At 38.7% G+C, this 25,341-nt stretch overlaps 1 protein-coding gene across 3 annotated transcripts in view; it reads left to right on the top strand.

The window, feature by feature from the left end:
• Positions 1 to 25,341, top strand: part of IPO9 (importin 9) — a 54,084-nt gene that overhangs the window by 3,157 nt on the left and 25,586 nt on the right. Inside the window, exons 2-7 of one of the 3 annotated variants that reach the window (XM_053604492.1) lie at positions 2,508 to 2,622; positions 18,091 to 18,152; positions 18,366 to 18,452; positions 19,508 to 19,709; positions 24,017 to 24,105; positions 24,899 to 24,985. In XM_053604492.1, the coding sequence (XP_053460467.1) occupies positions 2,571 to 2,622; positions 18,091 to 18,152; positions 18,366 to 18,452; positions 19,508 to 19,709; positions 24,017 to 24,105; positions 24,899 to 24,985 (579 nt within the window). In that variant the 5' untranslated portion in view covers positions 2,508 to 2,570. Of the gene's footprint in view, positions 1 to 2,507; positions 2,623 to 18,090; positions 18,153 to 18,365; positions 18,453 to 19,507; positions 19,710 to 24,016; positions 24,106 to 24,898; positions 24,986 to 25,341 lie in introns of those variants that run through there. The other 2 variants (XM_053604493.1, XM_053604491.1) reach the window with 2 other exon arrangements.

The following is a 25,341-nucleotide window of genomic DNA, read 5'->3' as shown; positions in this document are numbered from 1 at the left end:
TGACATACTCTACTTGTTTCTCTCTACCAGCCATAGTCCTTCTTTACACGGAAATGTAGCACCTGGCTTCCCAGCTAGGGTTTAGCCAACTATCTGGCCTGATGAAACTGGCAGGGCATTGCTTCTGCTATTAGGAAGCTCTGCACATAGGGTGGCGCCTGTGGCTCAGTGAGTAGGACACCGGCCCAACATACCAAGGATGGTGGGTTCAAACCCGGCCCTGGCCAAACTGCAACAAAAAATAGCCAGGTGTTGTGGAGGGTGCCTGTAGTCCCAGCTACTTGGGAGGCTGAGGCAAGAGAATCGCCTAAGCCCAAGAGCTGGAGGTTCCTGTGAGCTGTGATGCCAAGGCACTCTATCAGGGGTGACAAAGTGAGACTCTGTCTCTAAAAAAAAAAAAAAGAAAGAAAAAGAAATTCAAAAGAAAGCTCTGCAGACCACGGTAAATGGCAATTCCTGCTAATGAATGAACAAATTACTTTCCACTTCTTTGGAGTTACTTCACATTTTAGTTTTAACCTAGCAGAATGAACCTTGCTTTCTGGTTCGAGCAAACAGTATTCCTTAAAATTTGAAGTTGGTGGGAGGACTTGTGTCTATTATTTGTTTCTAGTAATCTTTTGATCTTTTTTTGGACATGCAAGATCAGATGACAACCAGCTGTAGTTCCTTTGCCCTTTGAAATAACCACACTGTCTTTTTGAGCCATTTATTGTTGTCTCACATAGGTGACTGGTCCTACCTGTTCCTTAAGATTAACTGGTCTGTTCCTTTTACCAAAATGGTATATCATCTTCCTTGGGTGCTAAGTAATGACCGCTAGTCTTGAATATTAAGTGGAAGAACCTCTAATTGGTGAGGAAAAGACATAGGTCAGTAGTAGTCAACTCCTGTTAAAAGGACAAACAAGAGTGGTTGACATGATATGATGAAATTGTACGATAGATGAGTTTTTTTTTTTTTTTTTGAGAGAGAGTCTCACTATGTCACCCTTGGTAGAGTGCTGTGGTGTCATAGCTCACAACAACCTCCAACTCTTAGGCTTAAGCTATTCTCTTGTCTCAGCCTCCCAAGTAGCTGGGATTACAGGCGCCTGTCACAATGCCCGGATATTTTCTTATTACAGTTATCATTGTTGTTTAGCTGGCTTAGGTGAGCTCGAACCCACCAGCCTCGGTGCATGTGGCTGGTGCTGTAACCACTGTGCTACGGGCGTCATAGGTGAGATTTTAAGAAGCAATCATCTTAGAAAACGGAGGTTATTGGCGCATAAAGTACATCCTGATGATTTAGTAAGCCAACCGATGTTTTCTGAGACATAACTTGCCTGAAATTAATTATCTTATTGTCTAAAGAATATGCACCCATTCTCTTAAACCAAGCAAGTGTGTGAAGCTGAGAGATCCACTGGACTTACATAGTGTGTCAATATGAAAGGATCCAGATAGGTAGAGAGATGAACCAAGCTGTTCATCAGCTTGGTTATCCTGGAATGATTTTCTTGAGCTCCTGTGTTTGCCATTTTTTATAGGCAGTTGGAATCAGGGAAAACCCATCAAACCTCAGTATATTTAAAGTCTATTTAATTGAGAAGATGGTTCTAGTAGCCACCTTCTTCAGATAGAACATCCTGAATTGAATAGAACATTGCTTGAAAGTTTGGACATTCCTATGCCATCCAGTACTTAGCAGGTAATTTTTAAGCCCTTCATTTTTCTTAGGAAAATTGAGATTTTGAGGTTGATCAACAGTTTGCAGGAATTTAGTTGCACCAAAGAAGGGTAAAAATAAAGCTTTTTGATTTGTTAGAGCATTCGTCTGATTCCATTTAATTTAATAGGCAGGGTTGTATCAAGCATTTTATAAACATAGTAATTAAAAAGACTAAAAAGGTTGTGAACTGCCCGATGTCTTTTTTGTCAAAATCTGATATTCTCTATTCAGCCTTGTCAACTCTTTTTGTTTGATTTATAGTAAAATCATGAGAATGATCATCTTTTGAAATGTCAGCTCTTTATTTTTGGTGTATTTATGCTTTACTTTTTCATATCTTAAGAATGAAGTTCTTTCCTTCCTTTTCTTCATTTTTCTCTACTTTCCTCTAAGAATAGCATCACCCAAATGGTGGAATGAGTTGCTTTCATTCAAAAGCTTTAATTCTCCAGCATAGCACAGACTTTCTTATATAACTAGATATAGGCACTAGGTCGTATTCTTCTTTTAGTTATTTCTTTTTAACCTGTTAGAAATGAAGATATTTCTCCCATCCTTTGGTCTTGCCTTGTTCCCAGCTTGATATGTCAAAGAGAATACATTTTTCTTTCCCTCTACCACTATTATGTTGAACTGGGGAGGGGGGAAATATATTATCCCTCACCTTTCCTGGCATTCAGATGCTGCCCAGATATCTGTGTTGATTTCCCCATCTTAGATGCCTAGAGAAATGATCCTGCTGGCTAGAAGTTTGCTTTCTGGTTCTCATGGGCACTTTTCTGGCTCTTTTGCAGTATAGCGTAAACACTGTCCACCTGCGAAGGGCGCCCCTCAAGGATCCAGACGCACTCCTGGGCATGTGGCGGGCACTGAGCCGAGCGGAAGGCGGCCACGCTCTGAAAAAGGCCAGTGGTGGAGTTTCTTTTTCCTTTCAGCTATGATTTTGTGGTGTTTACCCACCCCCATAAGAAATAGGGGCTACTCCAGAGCTCTACTTGAAATTCTGCCCTCCAAATAATCACTGTCAGTTCTTCCTGCTTGTTAGTTGTCTGTCAAAGCACTGCCAAGTCTTATGTCTCTAGTAGACCCTTCAGACCAGTAGCATGTATTTCTTTTCTTTTCTTCCTTTTTTTTTGGTAGGGGGAGAAAGGGCCTTATTCTTTCACCCCAGCTGGAGTGCAGTTGTGTTGTCATGGCTCACTGCAACCCTCAGCTCCTGGGCTTAAAGGATCTTTCTGCCTCAGCCTCTCAAGTAGCTTTGGATTCCAGGTGTGCCACCATGCCTGGCTAATTTTTTTTTATTGTTTGTAGAGATAGGATCTCCCTATTGCCCAGGCTGGCCTTGAACTTCTGGCCTCAAGCAAGCCTACCTTGGTTTCCCAATGTGCTAAGATTACAGATATGAGCCACCATACCCAGCCCTGTATTTCTTAATGGATTCTTTATCCTCTATGCTTTCCTCTGGATTTTCCCTTTTAAGCTAAGTTTTAGATAATGTTTTTGCCAGATGAGATGAAAGGAGAGAAAGAGGAGCAAAGATAGTAAGAGAGAGGAGCAATAGACTAAACGAGTCTAGAGAATAAAAGAGGGCAAAATATTTCTTAGAAAGGAAGTCAGGTTACCATTGTGTTTTGGAGTAAAGGTATAATTAAGATCCTAGAGTCAAGGTGAAAACCAGATTCACAAAACGAATCTATCTTTATTTCACCTTGAGAAAAGGAACTAGAGAAGCTAAATTTTCTAACAAAATAACTTTAGAAAGCTAAGTTCATATAGCCCTCTTGGCAATGTTCCCCTTTAGCTTAACTTTATAGATTGAATTTTAGTTTAATCTTAAATGGTCCTTTCTAAGCAAAACAAAATAAACTAATTATGTATGTTTGTGTCTCTTGTATTTTCCCTGCTTTAATCATTCCAAAGTAAATTATTCAGCTATTATGTCTCATATTTTGTGTGGAAATTATGTTAAAGACACCAGTTAGTAAAACTAGCAATTTTTCAACACAACACATATAGAGTTTACCATCAACATCATACTAGCACTATGACTCCTTGGAAAGATTTCTTCATATAGCTTTTAAGTAAACTAAAGTTTTATGGGTATGGCTCTCTTCTATAGAGACTGATATCCTTGTATTTTCCAATGGGTAAGTGGTCCAGACAGAATAAATTGGGTTAAATAAAATAGTAATTTTTGTTTTCCCTCTTATATCTCTCTATAGCCTAATGAAGATGAGTTCTTTGAATTTATGAGGTTTCTGAACTAGAGTTGATTATGTGGTCATCATTTTGAAACTCTGGGGGCCTGTAGAGAAGAAAATCTATTCTTTTCATCCATTCTATTTTAAAATTTGTCTTTAGTTAACAGTGAAGGTATTCTTTGAAAATGTCCTTTCTCATCAAGGATTTTGAGTCTTACATGATACTCACACTTTCAAGCTGCTCTTCATATGTGAAGGAAATAAACTTTTAGAGGAAATCATTCTTAAAATACTTGTAGTTATGCATCCCCTGGTTGACTTAGGTTTCTGGCCCCTACATGGGTCTTAGTCTTCTTATGATCTCTTATTCTTGTCATCCTTTATAATCTCATTGATGTGTAAAACAAGGTAGTTCGTGGAATTTGGGGTGTGATCTTTTATTGGTTGCCAGACACAATTAATTTATGATTATATTAAAGTGAAAACCTCTCAGCTATTGTGACCATCACCAGAGTGCTACCTTTCCGTGGCACAGATACGGAAAAAATGTATTCATGCTAAGTTTTTCTCTGAAGAGCATTCACTGGTTGGTAAGAAAAGCTGCCCCCCCCAAACTGTGACAGTATGTAAAGGTTGCCTGGTCTTCATGCTTTAATGACTCTTTTGATTAGTGTGGACTAATGGAAAATGCGTGGTTCCTTCTCCCTTCTGTGTGCTGTGAACCTCAGTATTAAGAGTCTACGTCTGTCAGGAGTATTTGTGTTTTCATTGGGAGAATAGTTGTTGAGATTTGTTTAAGCTTTATAGTCACAACTCAAGTTTCAACTCCTCAGAAAGTCTTATTTTATTCTTCAGTATCTTTTTCACACTGCATGATTGAAGTTTTGTTCATTTTGATTTTGTTTTAATTGGTTCCTGTGGTGATAATCTAAAAATTGTGCTCTTGCCAGAAACATTAAAAACCCACATCATAGCTCTCTCTCTTCCCTCCGCTCTCTCTCCTCTGTCTTTCTCGGTCTCTCCTCTCTCTCTCCCCCCGCTTCTTTCCTCTCTCTCTCTTTTCTCCCCCCTCTCTCTCTCTTCTTTTCTTTCCTTGGTGCTGCTCTGCAGCATCCCTCCCTTGCCAATAAAAACCTTTCATACAAAAAAAAAAACCCACATCATAGTGGCCCATGCAAAAATTATTTCAATAGTGCCTTAAAGGAAAATACTATATATCCCAGATAATTTATAAAAACACCTGTAGGTCATTCTGAAGGAAGTCACACCAGAATTGGTTCACTGTGTCCAGGGAGGCCAAGCCTCGGTGAACAAAGACATTCTAAGCAGACTTGAAGTATGAAGTTAGTATCCCTTATCACACTAAGTATCTGAAGTAGAAGTGTGGATGCCCTTACTAGTGCTTTTATCTTTCTTTAAATGGATTTCACATATACATTTTAGAGTGCTTTTTTAAGTTTTCATTAAACTCGGTCATTGGTATCCAAGAGGTCTTTCTAAATTATATATGACTCACTTGGGTTTTAGAGTCAGTTTTGAAAATTGACTCCTACATCTTTGGGTTGTAGACATTTATTGATTATAAATAGGTTTTATAGACTTGACCAGAGTCTGAACTAGCCAAGCTAAACCTAGGAATTAGAATGGATTGCAATATCTGTAAGGGTAATTCTGCAGGTTTTTGAGTGTTTACTTGTGATTTAATCATTTAATAAATGTTTTAAAGAGAATGTGGCTGCTTTTGCAGTAGTCATACCAAAAAAATCCCCCTTTCCTTAAGTGAAGTGATGGACACTACAGGAATACGTCAAAAAACGCAACATAAAATAAGGGCATAGAAAGCATGAGTTAAGAATCTAAGATTACAGGGCTGGATGGAGTGGCTCACATCTGTAAATCTAGCACTCTACGAAGCAGATAAGAGAAGATCCCTTGAGGTCAGGAATTCGAGACCAGCCTGTGGTGAGAGTGAGAGACCCTGTTTCTACTAAAAATAGAAAAATCACCCAGGCATTATAGCAGGTGCCTATACTCTCAGCTACTTGGGAGGGAGGCTGAGACAGGAGGATCACTTGAACCTGAGAGTTTGAAGTTGCTGTGAGGTAGACTGATGGCACTGCACTCTAGCCTGGGGCAATGGAATGATGCTCCTGTCTTAAGAAAAAAACAAACTAAGAATTCAGTAAAATAGCAGGATGTAAAATGCAAAAAATAACTTTCATATACACAAACAATAAAAGGTTAAAAGATGTAACAATTTAAAAAAAAATACTGCTGAACTTGATAGCTCACACCTGTAATCCTAGTACTTTATGAGGCTGAGGAGGGAGAATTGCTTGAGCTTAGGAGTTCAAGACCAGCCTGAGCAAGAAGAAGACTCCATCTTTACTAAAACTAGGAAAACTAGCTGGGCATTGTGGCAGGCACTTGTAGTCCCAGCTGCTTGGGAGACTGAGGCAAGAAGATCACTTGAGCCCATGAGTTTGAGGTTGCTGTGACGTGTTATGCCATGGCACTCTACTGAGGGTGACAGAGTGAGACTCTATCTCAAAAAAACAAACAAACAAAAACAACCCATTTACAGTTGAAATAAAAAAGATTAAATACTTAGGAATAAAGTTAATAGGAAATATATAACAGCCTATTAGAGAAACTTTTAACATTCTTGAAAGACTTAAAATTAGGTATGAACAAATGGATAGGAAAACTCAACATTCTAGGTGAGCTAGACATGTTGAATCAAAAGTTCATATAGAAAAACAAGCTTGGAAGAATAGCTTCAAAAATACTGCACCTGTAATCCTAGCACTCTGGGAGGCCGAGGGAGGTGGATTACTTGAGTTCAGGAGTTTGAGACCAGCCTGAGCACGAGCCAGACTTTGTATATAAAAAAAATAGCCAGGCATTGTGGCAGGCGCCTATAGTCCCAGCTGCTTGGGAGGCTGAGGCAAGAGAATCATTTGAGCCCAAAACTTTGAGTTTGCTGTGAGCTATGACGCTACAGCACTCTACCAAGGGTGATAATGTGAGACTCTGTCTAAAAAAAAAAAAAACACTGAAAAAGGAAAACTATGAGAGGGATTAGTTCTGCCAGACATTTAAATATTATATAAAACCTATGTATTAAAACAAGCAGTGTGGTATCACTCATAAATAGAAAATAGAACAGTGGAATAGAATAGAAAGTCTAGAAATAAACACATTTTTATGGAAATTTAGTATAGATAAAGGTAATATCTCAAATCACTAGGGGTGCCAGGTATGGTGGCTCACACCTATAATCCTAGCATTCTGGGAGGCCCCAAGAGGATTGATTGAGGTCATGAGCAACAACAAGACCCAGTCTCTACTAAAAATTAAAAAAAAAAGAATAGTTGGGCATGGTGGTGTAGTCTCAGCTACTTGGAAGACTAAGACAGGAGGATTGTGAGCCCAGGAGTTTGAGGTTATAGTGAGCTATGATGACTGTATTCTAGCTGGAGTGACAGAGCAAAACTCTGTCTCAAAAAAAAAAAAAAAGGACAACTGATTGGCTGGGTGCAGTGATTCATACCTGTAATTCCAATACTTTGGGAAGCCAAGGTGACAGGATCACTTGAGACTAGGAGTCAAGATCAGCCTGAGCCAGCTAAGTAGACCCCCGGCTCTATAAAAAACAAAAAAATTAGATGTGGTGGTACAGAGCTATGGTCCCAGCTACTTGGGAAACAAAGGCAGCAGGATCACTGAGCCCAGGAGTTTAAAGTTGTACAGAAAGCTATGATGGCACCAGATGGCCCAGGAAGCAAAGTGGGACCCTACCTCAGAAAGAAAAAAAAAATGGATCACTGACAAACTGGGAGAAATATTTTTTTCATAGCAATATACCACAAAAGGATGAAATATTTATATGTAGAGAGAGGAAGATATATAGAGGAACTCTTAAAAATTGAGAAGTAGGGCGGTGCCTGTGTCTCAGTGAGTAGGGCACCGGCCCCATATACTGAGGGTGGCAAGATCAAACCCGGCCTCTGCCAAATGGCAACAAAAAAATAGCCTGGCGTTGTGGCAAGTGCCTGTAGTCCCAGCTACTTGGGAGGCTGAGGCAAGAGAATCGCCTAAGCCCAAGAGCTGGAGGTTGCTGTGAGCTGTGCTGCCATGGCATTATGCCAAGGGCAATAAAGTAATAAAGTGAGACTCTGTCTCTACAAAAAAAAAAAAAATTGAGGAGCAAATCTTTAAATTCATTTAGTTTAAATACAAACTAAAACAACATTGAATTATCATTTCTTACCTGTCAGACTGACAAAAAATTTTAAAATATAGTAACACATTTTGTTTGCAAGATTCTGGAAAAATACTCCTGTACAATACTGGTAGGAGTGCAGTTTGGTGGGATTCTGGAGGAGAATTTGACTACACCCAGGAGCAGTACCTAAGCACTCACCTTTTAAACCCACAGTCCCCCTACCGAGAATCTACCCTGAAGACATACCTTCAATAGTGTGAAAATAACATTTGTGCAGTGTTATCCACTGCAATGTGCTTTATAAAAGCAAGATATTGGAAGAAACCTAACTGGCCATACATAGGGGAGTTAGTGAATAAAATATGGTGCATCTACATAATGATATATTATACAATTATTAAAAAGAACATGGAATCTCTGAGCTGAATTGGAAATCTCAGTATATAATGGTAACTGAAAAAAGCAAAGTGCAAAAGAGTATTTATGATATGCTACTTTTATGTAAACTAAGGGATATAAGAAAATGCACATATATCTGTTCATTTGTGCAAAAGAAGTACAGGAAAGAAAATCAGAAACTGGTTGGTTGCCTACGTATGTGGAGTAGGTAGGGTAGGTGTAGAAAGAAGGGAGTATTGGATAAGGATGGACACTTCATATTTGTTAAAGTATGATGAGATTTCAATTATTAATATTTATGCACCCAACCAGAACGCACCTCAATTTATAAGAGAAACTCTAACACACATGAGCAACTTGATTTCCTCCAGTTCCGTAGTAGTTGGAGATTTTAACACCCCTTTAGCAGTGCTGGATAGATCCTCCAAAAAAGAAGCTAAGCAAAGAAATTTTAGAGTTAAACTTAACCATTCAACATCTGGACTTAACAGACATCTACAGAACATTTCATCCCAACAAAACTGAATGCACATTCTTCTCATCAACCCATGGAACATACTCCAAAATCGACCATATCCTAGGCCACAAATCTAACCTCAGCAAATTTTAAAAAATAGAAATTATTCTTTGCATCTTCTCAGACCATCATGGAATAAAAGTTGAACTCAATAACAATAGGAACCTGCATACCCATACAAAAACATGGAAGCTAAACAACCTCATGCTGAAGGATAGATGGGTTATAGACGAGATTAAGAAGGAAATCACAAAATTTTGGGAACAAAACAACAATCAAGACACAAATTATCAGAACCTCTGGGATACTACAAAGGCAGTCCTAAGAGGGAAATGTATAGCACTGCAAGCCTTCCTCAAGAAAACGGAAAGAGAGGAAGTTAATAACTTAATGGGACATCTCAAGCAACTGGAGAAGGAAGAACACTCCAACCCCAAACCCAGCAGAAGAAAAGAAATAACCAAAATCAGAGCAGAATTAAATGAAATTGAAAACAAAAGAATTATACAACAGATCAATAAATCCAAAAGTTGGTTTTTTGAAAAGATCAATAAAATAGATAAACCTTTGGCCAACCTAACCAGGAAAAAAAGAGTAAAATCTTTCATTTCTTCGATCAGAAATGTTAACGATGAAATAACAACAGACCCCTCAGAAATACAAAAAATCCTTAACGAATACTACAAGAAACTCTACTCTCAGAAATATGAAAATCTGAAAGATATCTACCAATACCTGGAAGTACGCCACCTACCAAGACTTAGCCAGAATGAAGTGGAAATGTTGAACAGGCCTATATCAAGTTCTGAAATAGCATCAACTATACAAAATCTCCCTAAAAAGAAAAGCCCAGGACCAGATGGCTTTACGTCAGAATTCTACCAAACCTTTAAAGAAGAACTAGTACCTATATTACTAAACCTCTTCCAAAATATAGAAAAAGAAGGAATATAACACAACACATTCTACGAAGCAAACATCACCTTGATCCCCAAACCAGGGAAAGACACAAAAAGAAAAGAAAATTATAGACCAATATCACTAATGAACGTTGATGCTAAAATACTCAATAAGATCCTAACAGAATCCAACAACACATCAAAAAAATTATACACCACGACCAAGTGGGATTTATCCCAGGGTCTCCAGTCTGGTTCAATATATGTAAATCTATAAATGTAATTCAGCACATAAACAAATAAAAAATAACGACCATATGATTCTTTCAATTGATGCGGAAAAAGCTTTTGATAATATCCAGCATCCCTTCATGATCAGAACACGTAAGAAAATTGGTATAGAAGGGACGTTTCTTAAACTAATAGAGGCCATCTACAGCAAACTCACAGCCAATATCGTATTGAATGGAGTTAAATTGAAATCATTTCCACTTAGATCAGGAAGTAGGCAAGGTTGCCTGTTGTCTCCATTGCTCTTTAACATTGTAATGGAAGTTTTAGCCATTGCAATTAGGGAAGAAAAGGCGATCAAGGGTATCCACATAGGGTCAGAAGAGATCAAACTTTCACTCTTTGCAGATGATGTGATCGTATATCTGGAAAACACTAGGGATTCTACAACAAAACTTTTAGAAGTGATCAAGGAATATAGCAGTGTCTCAGGCTACAAAATCAACATCCATGAATCTGTAGCCTTTATGTATACCAACAATAACCAAGCTGAAAAAACAGTCAAGGATTCTATTCCTTTCACAGTAGTGCCAAAGAAGATGAAATATTTGGGAGTATACCTAACAAAGGATGTGAAAGATCTCTACAAAGAGAACTATGAAACTTTAAGAAAAGAAATAGCTGAAGATGTTAACAAATGGAAAAACATACCATGCTCATGGCTGGGAAGAATCAACATTGTTAAAATGTCTATGCTACCCAAAGCAATATATAATTTTAATACAATTCCTATTAAAGCTCCATTGTCATATTTTAAAGATCTTGAAAAAAATAATACTTCGTTTTATATAGAATCAGAAAAAACCTGGAATAGCCAAAACATTACTCAGCAGTAAAAACGCGGCAGGAGGAATCATGCTACCAGACCTGAGACTGTACTGTAAATCTGTAGTGATCAAAATAGCATGGTACTGGCAAAAAAACAGAGAAGTAGTCTGAAACAGAATAGAGAACCAAGAGATGAATCCATCTACTTACCATTATTTGATCTTTGACAAACCAATTAAAAACATTCAGTGGGGAAAAGATTCCCTATTTAACAAATGGTGCTGGGTGAACTGGCTGGCAACCTGTAGAAGATTGAAACTGGACCCACACCTTTCACCATTAACTAAGATAGACTCACTGGATAAAAGATTTAAACTTAAGACATGAAACTATAAAAATACTTGAAGAAAGTGCAGGGAAAACTCTTGCAGGAATCGGCCTGGGTGAATATTTTATGAGGAGGACTCCCCAGGCAATTGAAGCAGTATCAAAAATATACTAATGGGACCTGATCAAACTAAAAAGCTTCTGCACAGACAAGAACATAGTAAGTAAAGCAAGCAGACAGCCCTCAGAATGGGAGAAAATATTTGCAGGTTATACCTCCGATAAAGGTCTAATAACCAAAATCTATAGAGAACTCAAACATATTAGCAAGAAAAGAACACGTGATCCCATCTCAGGGTGGGCAAGGGACTTGAAGAGAAACTTCCCTAAAGAAGACAGACACGTTAGAGGGACTTTACCTAACAATTGCGATCAGTGTAACTGGCTTATTGTACCCTCAATGAATCCCCAACAATAAAAAAAAGGAAAAAAAAAAAAGAAAATAGCAATTGAAATAGAAAAAAAAAAAAAAAAGAAGACAGACACGCGATCTACAAACACATGGAAAAAAGCTCATCATCCTTAATCATCAGAGAAATGCAAATCAAAACTACTTTGAGATATCACCTAACCCCAGTAAGAGTAGCCCACATAACAAAATCCCAAAACCAGAGATATTGGCGTGGATGTGGAGAAAAGGGCACACTTCTACACTGCTGGTGGGAATGCACACTAATAAGTTCCTTTTGGAAGGATGTTTGGAGAATATACTATAGAGACCTAAAAATAGACCTGCCATTCAATCCTAAAATCCTTTACTAGGTTTATACCCAGAAGACCAAAAATCACAATATAACAAAGACATCTGTGCCAGAATGTTTATTGCAGCCCAATTCATAATTGCTAAGTCATGGAAGAAGCCCAAGTGCCCATCGACCCACAAACGGACTAGCAAATTGTGGTACATGTATACCATGGAATATTATGCAGCCTTAAAGAAAGATGGAGATTTTACCTCTTTCATGTTTACCTGGATGCAGCTGGAACATATTCTTCTTAGCAAAGTATCTCAGGAACGGAAGAGAAAGTATCCAATGTACTCAGCCCTACTATGAAGCTAAATTATAGCTTTCACATGAAGGCTATAACCCAACTATAGCAAAAGACTATGAGGAAAGGGCCAAGGAAGGGGAAGGGAGGAGGGAGGTTAGGGTGGAGGGAGGGTAATGGGTGGGGCCACACCTTTGGTGCATCTTAGAATGGGTACAGGCAAAACTTACTAAAGGCAGAAAACAAATGTCTACATATAGTAACTAAGAAAATGCCATGAAGGCTACATTGAACAGTTTGATGAGAATATTTCAGATTGTATATGAAACCAGCACATTGTACCCCTTGATTGCACTAATATACACAGCTATGATTTAACAATAAAAAATAAATAAAAAAATAAAATTGAACGATTGGGAAAAAAAGGGGAGTATTGGGAACAAGTTAATAAGGATGAAGAAAAAACAACACTTAGAATATTCTTTTCTGTATAGTTTTGGCTCTGAGAATTATAGTAATGTTTTACACACCTAGAAACAAATTAACTAATTAAAATAAAACAGTGTGGGAGAGAACTCAAAATGGAATACAAGTAGTAACAAATAAATCTAATTATATTACAAGTGAATAGCCCAACTATTACTAGGTGATGAGGAGGGAAAGAACTAACCTAAGTAACTTTGTAAAGTATTTACAAATAGTAAAATAGTAAATGCTTCGTAAAATAGTATTCTAGTATTCAGTAAAATAAAATTTGACTACATATTATAGGCTGAAGTCAAAGTGAACTATACACAGAAGTTGTACTTCATTTAGTCTGTTAATATTTTAAGATAGAACAAAAATAATTTTTTTTTTCTGAGTCAGTCTCACTCAGAGTTGCCCTCAGTAGAGTGCACTGGTGTCAGCCTAACTCACAGCAACCTCAAACTCTCAGGCTCACATCAGCCTCCCTGGTAGCTGGGACTAGAGGCATACACCACCATGCCCGGCTAATTTTTCTTTTTTTCATAGAGGCAGAGTCTCCCTATTATTCATGCTGGCTTCACGGGATCCTCCTGCCTTGGTCTCAAGGGGTCCTCCTGCCTCAGCCTCCCAGAGTGCTAGGATTACCGGCTTGGGCCACTGAGCCTGGCCATAGCAAATTTTTGTAGATAAAGAGAATCATGTTTATCCCAGAGGAGTTACAAGTAAGGAAAGGAGAAAGAACAGAATGAATGTTGAGGTGTTGGATTGGCACCTGAGGTATCAGGAGGATGGATTGATGGGTAGATATATAGGTATACTGTAGTTCTGGCTCTGTTCTCTGTAGGGGCCTGGGAATCGTGATACCCCAGTAGCAATGAGAATACCTACTGCCTAGATCTTGCTTTCTAAATATATCATTCTCCACTAAAAAGTACCAGGATTCCTTGGAAGAGAAGTTGATTCCGGGGCTAAGGCAGAGAAAATGCAGGACAAGCCCAGAACATCTCATGATAACCAGAAAAAAAGAAAGTGCTCAAAAAAGGATGGGAGCATAGAGAAGTACACAAGAGCAAACTTGAAGGAGTTCCAGTGGCCAAAGTTGGAATAATTTGAGCAAAACAAATAAATGATAGCTTACATTAAAACCCATAGAATAATATAAATACTTATGAGTTCCTGCAGGTGTTAATAAATAATTAAGAATTCCAACTAATAAGTGAAGAGAACAAAGGAAATACAGAATCACCATTTGGCACATAACACAGTAGTAATTACTCAGGTAGGCAGCATCCACAGATGTATGCTAAATCAGTGGGTAAGTGTTTGAAAAGAAACAGGATGGCAGCATAATTTCAAAGTATTTCTCCCAAGGTTTTTATTAGTTCCAAAGGGAAAAACAATACCTTTACAGTGGAGAAACCCAGCAGCCTCCAGATTGCTACATGATCAAGATTAACACTACCAGTAATAAAATTTAGCAACGTTATGTACTCTCTGATGTGATATACTGAGGACACAGCATCCCTTTCTAGTATTCTTGCCAAAAATGCATAACCCCAGTCTAATCATGAGGAAACTTTAGTCAAGCCCAAATCGTAACACATGCTACAGAATTACTGTATTCATCAAGTGTTCTGGTCATAAAAGACAAGAATGAGGAACTGTCATGTTGGAGGAAATCAAGATGTGACAACAGATTTGTGGGGAATGGAAAAATAAATATCCAGTGTACTCCATACTAATATGAAATCAATATATAAACAGTTACATGTTCATAAGAACAATAAAACACTAATATAGTCCAGTTTGTGGGTAGAGGGGAGTGTTGAGGACATTTGGCAGAAGGAGGGAGGGCATGAGGCAGGATCTCACCTATGAGCACACTGTGAGAGTGTATAACGTGCCCTCTGGGTGAGGGGCTCTTCTACAAATGGAACTTTACCCTAGAAGGGAGAACAATGTAACCTAAAAATAGTACCCTCATATTTTTTTGAATTAAAAAAAGAATACAATGTGAGGCTAGGAGCATTGGCTCACTCCTGCAATCCTAGCACTCTGGGAGGCCAAGGCGGGTGGATTGCCTGAGCTCACAAGTTCTACACCAGCCTGAGCAAGAGCAAGACACCACCCCACTACCACCACCACCACCACCCCGCCACTAAAAAATAGCCAGGCGTTGTCGCAGGTGCCTGCAGTCTAGCTACTCGGGAGGCTGAGGCAAGAGGATCCTCTTGAGCCCAAGAGTTTGAGATTGCTGTGAGCTATGATGCTACAGCCCTCTACCCAGGGTGATAAAATGAGACTCTGTCTCAAAAAAAAAAAAAAAAAATGCAATGTGGGATCATTGGATCCTAAAACAAAGGGGCAATAAGGAAAAAAAAAACTAGCGAATTTCTTATCAAGTCTAGTTAATAATACTGTACTCATGTCAGTTTACTGGTTTTCTATCACTGAACCATGGTTAGGTAAGAGGAATGTGAGTAAAGGATATCCATGAATTCTGTATGATTCAGCTTTTCTGTAAATCTAAAACTTATTTCCAGAAAACCATTTTTTTTTAAACAGACTCACTCAGTCACCCTAGGGTTGAATGCTGTGACATCATAGCTCACAGCAACCTCAAACTCTTGGGCTCAAACTATCCTTTTGCCTCAGTCTCCTAAGTAGCTGGGACTACAGGCGCCTACCACAATGTCTAGCTAGTTTTTCTATTTTTAATAGAGACAGGGTCTTGCTTTACTTAGACTAGTCTTGAACTCCTGACCTGAGGCAATCCACCTGCCTGGGCCTCCCAGAGTATTAGGATTAGTGGTGTGAGCCACTGTGCCTGGCCAGAAAACCATTTTTTTAAGTATGAGCAAGGATCATTTTCAGTATTTTTGTTTTACGGGTTTTTTGTTTGTTGAGATGATGTCTCACTGTCACTCAGTTTAGTGGCATGATCATAGCTCACTCAACTCTTAACTTTAAGCAGTCTTCCTGTCTCAAGCAATTTCCTTTCACCTTAGCTTCCTGAGTAGCTGGGATTACAGGTGCAAGCCACCACTTTTACCTTATTTTCTGTAGTCTTTAACCTAGTTACTTGGATAAGCCTTGAACATGAAACATTGCATGTAATAACTCCTACTTGATTGATACTAAGCTTTTCTATTGCATAAATAACTTTTTGTTTTGTTTTGAGGCAGGCGTGTGTCTCACTCTGTCACCCAGTCTGGAATGCAGTGATACCATCATAGCTCACTGAAGCTTCAAACTGTTAGGCTCAAGCGGTCCTTCCAAGCCAGCCTTATGAATAGCTGGGACTAACAGCATGCGCTAATTTTTTTTTGAAGTGGAGTCTTGTTATGTTCCCCAGACTGTTCTCACTCCTGGCCTCAAGTGATCCTTTTACCCCAGTCTCCTGAGTAGCTGGGATTATAGGGGTATTCCACTATACCTGGGCATAAATATCCTTTGGATGGCTATTCCAGCAGAATCCAGTGTTGGTAGAACATTACAGGGAAGTTAACTTTAGTTACATAGGGAAGCCACACAGTGTACTCACAGTGGACAGTAAAACTAATAATAGCAATAAAGCTGATTTTTTTACCATGTGACAGATATTGTTCTAAGCACTTTGCATCATACAGTTTCACAGTGCTGCGTGATACACAGATACCAATATTTTTATTTTGTGGCTGAGGAAACTGACATTTAGAAAAAAATAAGTTTGGCTGGGTATGGTGGCTTGCACCTCTAGTTCCAACTACTTGGGAGACTGAGGTAGGAGGATTTTGCAAGCCAAGGAGTTTGAGGTTGCAGTGAGCTGTGATGACCCCACTGTACTTGTGATGACAGAGCAAGACCCTGTCTTAAAAAAAAAAAAAGAAAAAGAGGGCAGCACCTGTGGCTCTGTTGGGTACGGCGCCGGCCCCATATACCAAGGGTGGTGGGTTCAAACCTGGCCCCGGCCAAACCATAACAAAAAAATAGCCGGACGTTATGGTGGGCACCTGTAGTCCCAGCTACTCGGGAGGCTGAGGCAAGAGAATCACCTAAGCCCGGGAGTTGGAGGTTGCTGTGAGCCGAGATGCCACGGCACTCTACCAAGGGTGACAAAGTGAGACTCTGTCTCAACAAAAAAAAAGAAAAGGTAAGTAATCTGTGTAAGGACAGACAAGGTAGCTTCAGCATTTGGATCTACATCCCACGTTCTTAACCACACTCATTTATAGCTCCATCCAAATGAGAATGATAAGCCTATTATAATCTCTTTACCTACCAAAACTGAGCAAATCTGGAAAACTTCTATTCATACTCTAAGACAGTGCTGTCCAACAGAAGTAAGTTAGTCATATGTGAAATTTTGAATTCTTTAGTCACTGTATTAATAAGGTAAAAAGATAGGTAAAACTAATTTTTAATACTATATTCATTTAACCTGATAAATACAAAATGTTATTTCAACATGTAATTAATAAAAAATCAATGTATTTTGCTCTTCTTTCTCATACTAAGTTTGATTTTCTTTTTATAGACATCTCAAGTCTCATTGAAATTCTCACATTTCAGGTACTTAGTAACCATGTGATTAATGGATACTACATTGGATAGTGCATTAGAATATGAGATCTGAAAATTATTATACACTCTTGGTTTTATATTCTTCCTCTTTTCACAAATAAATATTTAATAGTTGATTCCTTTGCAAGTGCAAATTAGATCTAAGTTTTAGGTAAGAGTTGTTTATAGCCTCCCAATAGGCAGTTCAAGATTACCATTTACATTGTTTATTAGAAAGTGTTTATTTGCAACCTTTGTATTTTTAGGACTCCATATTTATTGTTTTAAGAGGAAGGTGTTGGGTGGCGCCTGTGGCTCAAGGGGTAGGGCGCCGGTCCCGTATGCCGGAGGTGGCGGGTTCAAACCCAGCCCCGGCCAAAAACCAAAAAAAAAAAAAAGAGGAAGGTGTTGCCTAATCTTGGAGAGGAAGATGGCTGTAAAATACTATGCAACAATTGGAAAAAATAAGAGGGCTTTGGAACTGTCTGTGAGAAGCCAAAGTTAGACCTGTACACAAACTTTCTGTTTTTTGGAGGAATCAGTCTTAGCAGTTATGAACTCTTTTACAAGCAATGGATCGAGTTTCTTTCTGAAATCTTAACTGTTGGCATCAGAGTTAAAGAGTTCAGTAAATTGTTATGGGTTTCTTGGATGCCTTTAGACTCACAATAAAATTTTCTCTTTCAGAATTTGGTGTTCACTTAGCAGAACTGACTGTAGATCCTCAGGGAGCATTGGCGATCCGTCAGGTAAGTCCCGACTGGCCCAATTTCTAAGTTACTTCTTTTTATTTGGTAATGAAACTTTCTATGGGAAAGAGAAAGAATAAGGCCAATTTATAAATAACCTTGCATTTTGTACCAGATTTAGATGTGCCTCAGATGTATCAGACCATGTATATGGTTTTCATATGTGAAAAAAGTCTTTTTCTTGCTATTCTACTTGGCTTATTCTCTTCACAGCTGGCATCAGTCATCTTGAAACAATATGTGGAGACCCACTGGTGTGCTCAATCAGAGAAGTTTAGGCCTCCTGAAACTACAGAAAGGGTAAGGACAGTTACTTGATTAGTCTGCCTGAAAAGATTTGAAGGCCCATTTTAAGAGATTAGGCTGTTAACATTCTTTGATAAGATAGAACAATCAAAAGGCAGAAAAGGGCATTGGTGGCTGGCATTGTGGATGCCATGAAAGCTTGCCATACTCAAGCTTCTATGCTCAAGCTAAGGAAGCTTGAGTATGAAGCTGGCCTGTATTCAAAATTCTAGTTTTAGGCCAGGCACAGTGGTTCTCACCTAGAATCCTAGCACTCTGGGAGGCCAAGGCATGAGGATCCCTTGATCTCAAAAACTTGATAATAGCCTCAGAAAGAGAGAGACCCCATCTCTACTAAAAATAGAAAAATCAGCCAGACATTGTGGCAGGCACCTGTAGGACCAGCTACGCAGGAGGCTGAGGCAGGAAGATCACTTGAGCCCAGGAGTTTAAGGTTATATTGAGCTATGATGACACCATGGCCCTCAAGCCTAGACAACAGAATAAGACTCTCAAAAATAAAATTCAGTTTTGCTTTTTGCAAACTCTGAGGTTTTGGGGAATATAATTAACTCCTAAGCCTCAGTTTCTAAATCTCTGAAATTAGAATTAAGGAGTTAGAGACTTTAAAGAGCTAGAGAATTAAATAAATAATATTTGTACTTAGTGCAGTACTGTGTTATCCTGGGCCAAGAAATTTTAAATTATATGATCTAGAACAGTGCTGTCCATTGGGGCTTTCTACAGTTATGGAAATATTCTGTATATGTTCCATTTAATATGATAGCTACTAGCTAAATATGGCTTAAAATGTGGCTTAGTGCAACTGAGGAACTGAATTTTTAATTTTAGTTTTAATTTATGTTTAAATTTAGTTTTAATTTAATTAAATGGCTGTGTAGCTAGTGGCTACCATAATGGACAGCATAAATTTAGAGATCACAGTATATATAGAAGTTTTCTGTAGATAGCAGTATCTTATGCATGTTGTTTTCCTAGCATGGTTCCATATTGGACTGGGGTCTGTCAGTCACTTTTAACCTGATCTAGTGGACTTTTCTTCTCTACAGGCAAAAATTGTTATCCGAGAGTTATTGCCCAATGGATTGAGAGAATCAATAAGCAAAGTGCGCTCCAGTGTGGCTTATGCTGTGTCAGCCATTGCCCACTGGGACTGGCCTGAAGCTTGGCCCCAGCTCTTCAACCTACTTATGGAAATGTTGGTGAGCGGAGACTTAAATGCTGTCCATGGAGCCATGCGTGTGCTGACAGGTACCAGAATCCCTTTCCCTGGAGTTAGTACTAGGATCCCAAGTAACAGGAGTACTTACATGAAGCTAATGACAGAATGATCCAGACCAGTAGGAATTGCTGATACCCCTCCTGGCTCCTAGTTCTTATCTCCACATCAACCCTCTAGCTCCATTGGCTTTTTCCAGAGAATTAGGTTGGTATAATATTACTTCTACCAAAACTTACCACTTAAGTGTACAGTAATAGCATAGTGATTTAAGTATTCGGATTTTGGATTCATATGCTGACTTTACCATAAACCCTTCATTTACATAACTTTTTGGGCCTGAGTTTCCTTATGTATAAAACTAAGATAATGGATGGCACCTGTGGCTCAACGGAGTAGGGCCCCAGCCCCATATGCCAAAGGTGGTGGGTTCAAACCCAGCCCCAGCCAAAAACTGCAAAAAAAAAAGTAAAATGATAGTAATAATATCTACCTCAAAGAAGCTTTCAGTAGTTTCAATGAGCTATCTTTGTAAAGTGTTCAGCACAGTACCTGGCATGGTAAATGCTCAGTAAATTTTAATCATCGTAAAGAAAAAATATCTGACGGTTGATACAAGTTTGAAAAAAAGTTCTAGTCATTGTAATTATCATTATTATTATATATTATTTTTTTACTTAGTTCAACCAAGACAAAGTTAAGAATAATCAAATGAAACTTCTATAGATATATAAAAAAGAAGATAAAAACAGTGTAGTTGTACGCAGTATAATCCTAACCTTTATTTAGAGCAGCGGTTCTCAACCTGTGGGTTGCAACCCACAGGAACTGTACTAAAGGTCCACAGCATTAGGAAGGTTGAGAATCACTGATTTAGAGAGTTTAGAGAATAATCTTCATTACCTTTTCTTTTTCTTTGTTTTGAGAAGTTGATAAAAATACTTCAACTTTTAGTTCAAAGAGATTTGGTGCTCTCTCTGATGTCCTGAGTTTCCCATTCCTTTGGAAGTTCTACCCTGCTCCCTGGCCCCTAGATGAAGTCACTACTCTATTTTGCCTTCCAGAAATCCTTACTTAGACTTTATTTATCCTGTACTGATCTTTAGAAACATCTTTCCGCTCTGTTCATACAGGTTTGTGGAAGTCCTACTGGTAATCTTTTCTGTTTCTCTATGACCTGTGAACTTTGCCCTCAGCTGAAATGTATTCTTTGTGAATGCCGTTTCTACTTTCTGAAACTCGGTTTGCTGAATTTGACTCTTAAGTCCTAATTTTACTAGCCCATGGGATATTAATGGTAGATAATATCAATTCTATATCAGAAGCAAGTTTTTTCTTTTTTTGTTTCAAAACTCCCTCTTCTCGTGTCCCAGCTCCCCTTTTGAGTTTATATACATATATAGTTCATTGTTGTTCAGACAGTCTCACTCTGTAGCCCTGGGCTAGAAAGCAGTGGTGTCCTCATAGCTCACTACAGCCTCAAATTCCTCAAGTAATAATCCTGTAACAGCCTACTGAGTAACTCAAGTAATAATCCTGTATCAGCCTACTGAGTAGGTAAATAGCTGGAACTAAAAGCATGTGCCACCATGCCTGGGTGATTTTTATTTGTATTTTTTTTATAGAGACAGAGTCTCACCATATTGCTCAGGCTGGCCTCAAATGATCCTCCTGCTTCAGCCTTCCAAAGTGCTAGGATTTCAAGTGTAAACCACCATGCCCAGCCCCACTATACTCTTATTGATTGCCTATGCCAAAGCTTTCAGTTTTTAGCTTAGATACAGAGCCAACTTACCAAAAAGATCAAAATGTTCCTTGCTCAGATTTTCATTTCCCTGCTTATTTCTCTTGCTTCTCCTTTGTAACATTTTAGACTTCACACCTTTTAGAATTCTTTTTGGGGGGTCGAGGGAGACGGATTCTTTCTCTATTGTCCCAGGGTAGAGTTCAGTGCCATCATTATGGCTCTCTGCAACCTCAAACTCTTGTCCTCAGGGAGTCTTCCTGCCTCAGCCTCCCAAGTCATTGGGACTATAGATCCACTTCACAATGCCTGGTTAATTTTTCTATATTTAGTAGAAACTGGGTCTTACTCTTGCTCAGGCTGGTCTCAAACTCTTGAGCTCAAGGGATCTTCCCCCCTTTGCCTCCCAGAGGGCTAGGATTGAAGGCATGAACCATTGTGCCCCAGCTATTTTTATTTGTAGAGATAGTGTCTCAGTATGTTGTCCAGGCTATTCCCAAGCTCCTGGGCTGAAGCAATCCTCCTGCCTTGGATTACGGGTGTGAGCCACTGAGGATTTGCGTGAGCCTTTTAGGATTCTTCATGTACAACTTCATAGTGCCAGGGTATCAATTAGCAGATATATTTTCTACTAAACAGAGGAAACACTCCTTACCAGTCTTACAACACAAAGTTCAGCTTCTCTTTCACAAACCTGGAGAAAAAGGTGGTTGTACATTTATCCTGATTGAAGTGCTAAAGAGCCTCATTGTGTTTGACTAAGGAAATTACTGGTCGATGAGATCAGTTTTCTGCCAGACACAGGGAAAGAACTGTTGGGGAAATTTGTATCCTTTTGTAATGAAGTTACCAGACATGGAGTGGCTAGCAGCCAAATAGCTGCTCCAAATATTTTCAAACAAGGGCAGACTGTACTCTGACAACAAAAACTCAGGCATGCATGAAGATAGCAGGACATTGTTCTATGAACAGGACCCCCTTAGGGAAATAGGACTTATTCTCTTTAGGATTTTTGAAGATACTGTACCATTCTCACTTTAATGAGGCTTCCCATTAAACTTATCTGTTGATAAAAGAGAACGAACTAAGGTTTGTGGTGTAAATACGAACGGAAATACCAACATAACAGCTAACTATTAAAATATTTGGTCCACAAGATACAGTTTTTTCTTCCATCTCAAAGATGTTTGGAGATGCAGGTGTTGATGCTGTCCCAAACTTTATTTAGAGTTGCTGAATGACCTTAGAAAACTTATTTTGGACTTAAACCTGTAAAGTGTTAATAGATAGAGACTACCAGTAATGATTATAGGAGAGCAAAACAATGCATCTGGCACTTTATTATTAGAATTGAATTTTACTACATTTTTTCATAAAACCTGTCGTCATTAATATGCCAGTTATCCTATTTGTTTGGACTAATTTCCCTGGATTTCTACGTAAAATAGAACACTTACTATTCAAAACTGAGAATTTATTCCTTAGGAGGAATAAACCACAGCTAAGTAAAGAAAACTCAGGCTCGGCACCTGTAGCTCAGCGCCGAGGGTGCCAGCCACATACATCGGAGCTGGTGGGTTCGAATCCAGCCCAGGCTGCCAAACAACAAAGGCGACTACAACCAAAAAATAGCCGGGTGTTGTGGTGGACACCTGTAGTCCCAGCTACAGGTGGCTGAAGCAGGAGAATCACTTAAGCCCAAGAGTTGGAGGTTGCTGTGAGATGTGATGCCGTGGGAGGGCAACATAGTGAGACTCTGTCTCAAAAAAAAAGAAAAAATCAGCCTGGAGTATTTATCATCACATGACTTGTGTTGATATTGCACAAAATTAACCTTGAAAAATGCCAGCTTATATGTATTTTTAGTTGTATATCCTGGAAAATGCCCCAAATGATCAGCTCTATATCTATTGTAATAATGTGGGAAAGTACCAGATAAAATGAACAGTTATTAGAACTTAGGCATTTGTGTGCCACCACTTAGTAGTATGACATCCCATGTCCTTTTTGTTGTCTTGGTCAGTGCCTTGTGTGTAGTATGTTTGATTTTTCTTTTTTTAAAGAAGTGAAGGGAGAGATAAGACCCTTATTTCCCTTACCTTCTTTTAGTCTCATTGTCTATATAAATAGCTTTTTGCCACAATCATGGCTGCTGACCCAGCAGCCTCTGTCTTTGGGTCAATAAATATCCACTGAGAAGAGTAACATATACAAAATTGAATTGAAGCCTAGTAAGTCTGTGCATCAAAACAACTTGCCAAGGGAAAATAACTGGAAATAGAACTAAAGATAAAAGACCTCAAATTGTACTTGAATATTGACAAATGGGCACAAACTAAATTAATACAGAATTTTCCGAAGTTTATCTCATTAGAACTTCAATGCAGTTCTATTATGGATTTTCTGTCTCCATATTGTTCTCTTCCCTCTTCTAAGAAATAGTAACTCTTGCTGCTTTTCCTTTCCCAGGGTGAGAGTACCTGGCCAGTCAGTGTCTTTACCTAGATGCCAAGAAACAGTTTAGAAAATTCTACACTTCATATCTTTATAATGCAGTGTTGGGGTTTTTTTACAGTATTACTTTTTTCTTTGTAGAATTCACCCGAGAAGTGACAGACACACAGATGCCACTTGTAGCTCCTGTCATTCTCCCAGAGATGTATAAGATCTTCACCATGGCTGAGGTAGGAAATCTTAGCTCCAAGATTATAGTGAATAAGGGCTGCTCTGGTTCTGGTCAGCCTCCACCTCTCAGGTGGGAGATTATGGTGTTTGCTACTCATGCCCATACCTAAAGACTAGAACTGACAAAAGATCTGGATATGAATCAGAATTAACCTTAGACTTTTCCTAACTACAAGGGCAAGCCTGTAATAAAAGAGTGAAGTAGCTGAAATATTTCTTCACATATCTCATACCTTTTGGCATCATGTAACCCCTAAGTATCTAGTGCCTTTATGCTACCTTCAGCCTCTCACTCACCTAAGTTGGTCTACCTCAGCTAAGTAATTGGAAGCAGTCTATTACTGCATTGCACACAATAGATTCTTGATATATAGTATATGTATTTGGTTAATGTGTGTACGAATGGTAACTCATTCATAATAAGATATGACTACCTGATGGATAATGTTTTAACTTCCCTGTTCTCCTTTGCCCCAAACCAATTGTCTACATTTTAAAAGAAATATACTTGCTGTGTTAGGATTGTAAGCACTACCCAGCCTGATATTTTTTAATCAGATCGGCCCATAGAGGCCTATGTATAAGGCTAATTGCAATAAGTTCTGACATTATGATCCTGCTGCCGTCCATTCTCTGAATTACAAAAGTCTGTCTCCTGGACATAAATGAGTTACATTTCTCATCTCTCTAGGGGATCCAATCTCATGTGAGGATTCATTGGTCATAATTTTACTTCTAGTCACAGATACATACATAATCCAATTTCATAGCTATGCTGCAACCCTTTTCTAGGTGTATGGTATTCGAACCCGTTCCCGAGCTGTGGAGATTTTTACCACTTGTGCCCATATGATCTGTAACATGGAGGAGCTGGAAAAGGTGAGTTTTGGGATCATTAACAGACTTTGTGTTTATAAATCTTTATTAATGCCTTCTGTTGCAGGCACAACATTGACAGATTTCATGATAGTAGTACCAAGAAAGCACACTAACCAGTATTCTAGATAGATTTAATTTATAACTTAATTTGTAGATAGCTTAATTTCCTTTTGTTTGATTCTATTTCATCAAATACCTTATATGTATCCTGTTCATAGTAGTCATCACCCAGAACTTTCCTACTCTTTTATGGCTCTCTTATGTAAAACAGAGCTAGCTAAAAAACTCATCCCTGTGATTCAGAAGCAGTTATAAAAAGTTGGCCGTCTATAATAGCTTTTAAGAGAGCTGTGGTA

Source organism: Nycticebus coucang, chromosome 10 (assembly GCF_027406575.1).
Source record: "Nycticebus coucang isolate mNycCou1 chromosome 10, mNycCou1.pri, whole genome shotgun sequence".
Taxonomy (NCBI): domain Eukaryota; kingdom Metazoa; phylum Chordata; class Mammalia; order Primates; family Lorisidae; genus Nycticebus; species Nycticebus coucang.
Note: the sequence above shows the minus strand (reverse complement) of the source record. Positions and strands in the feature narration are given on the sequence as shown.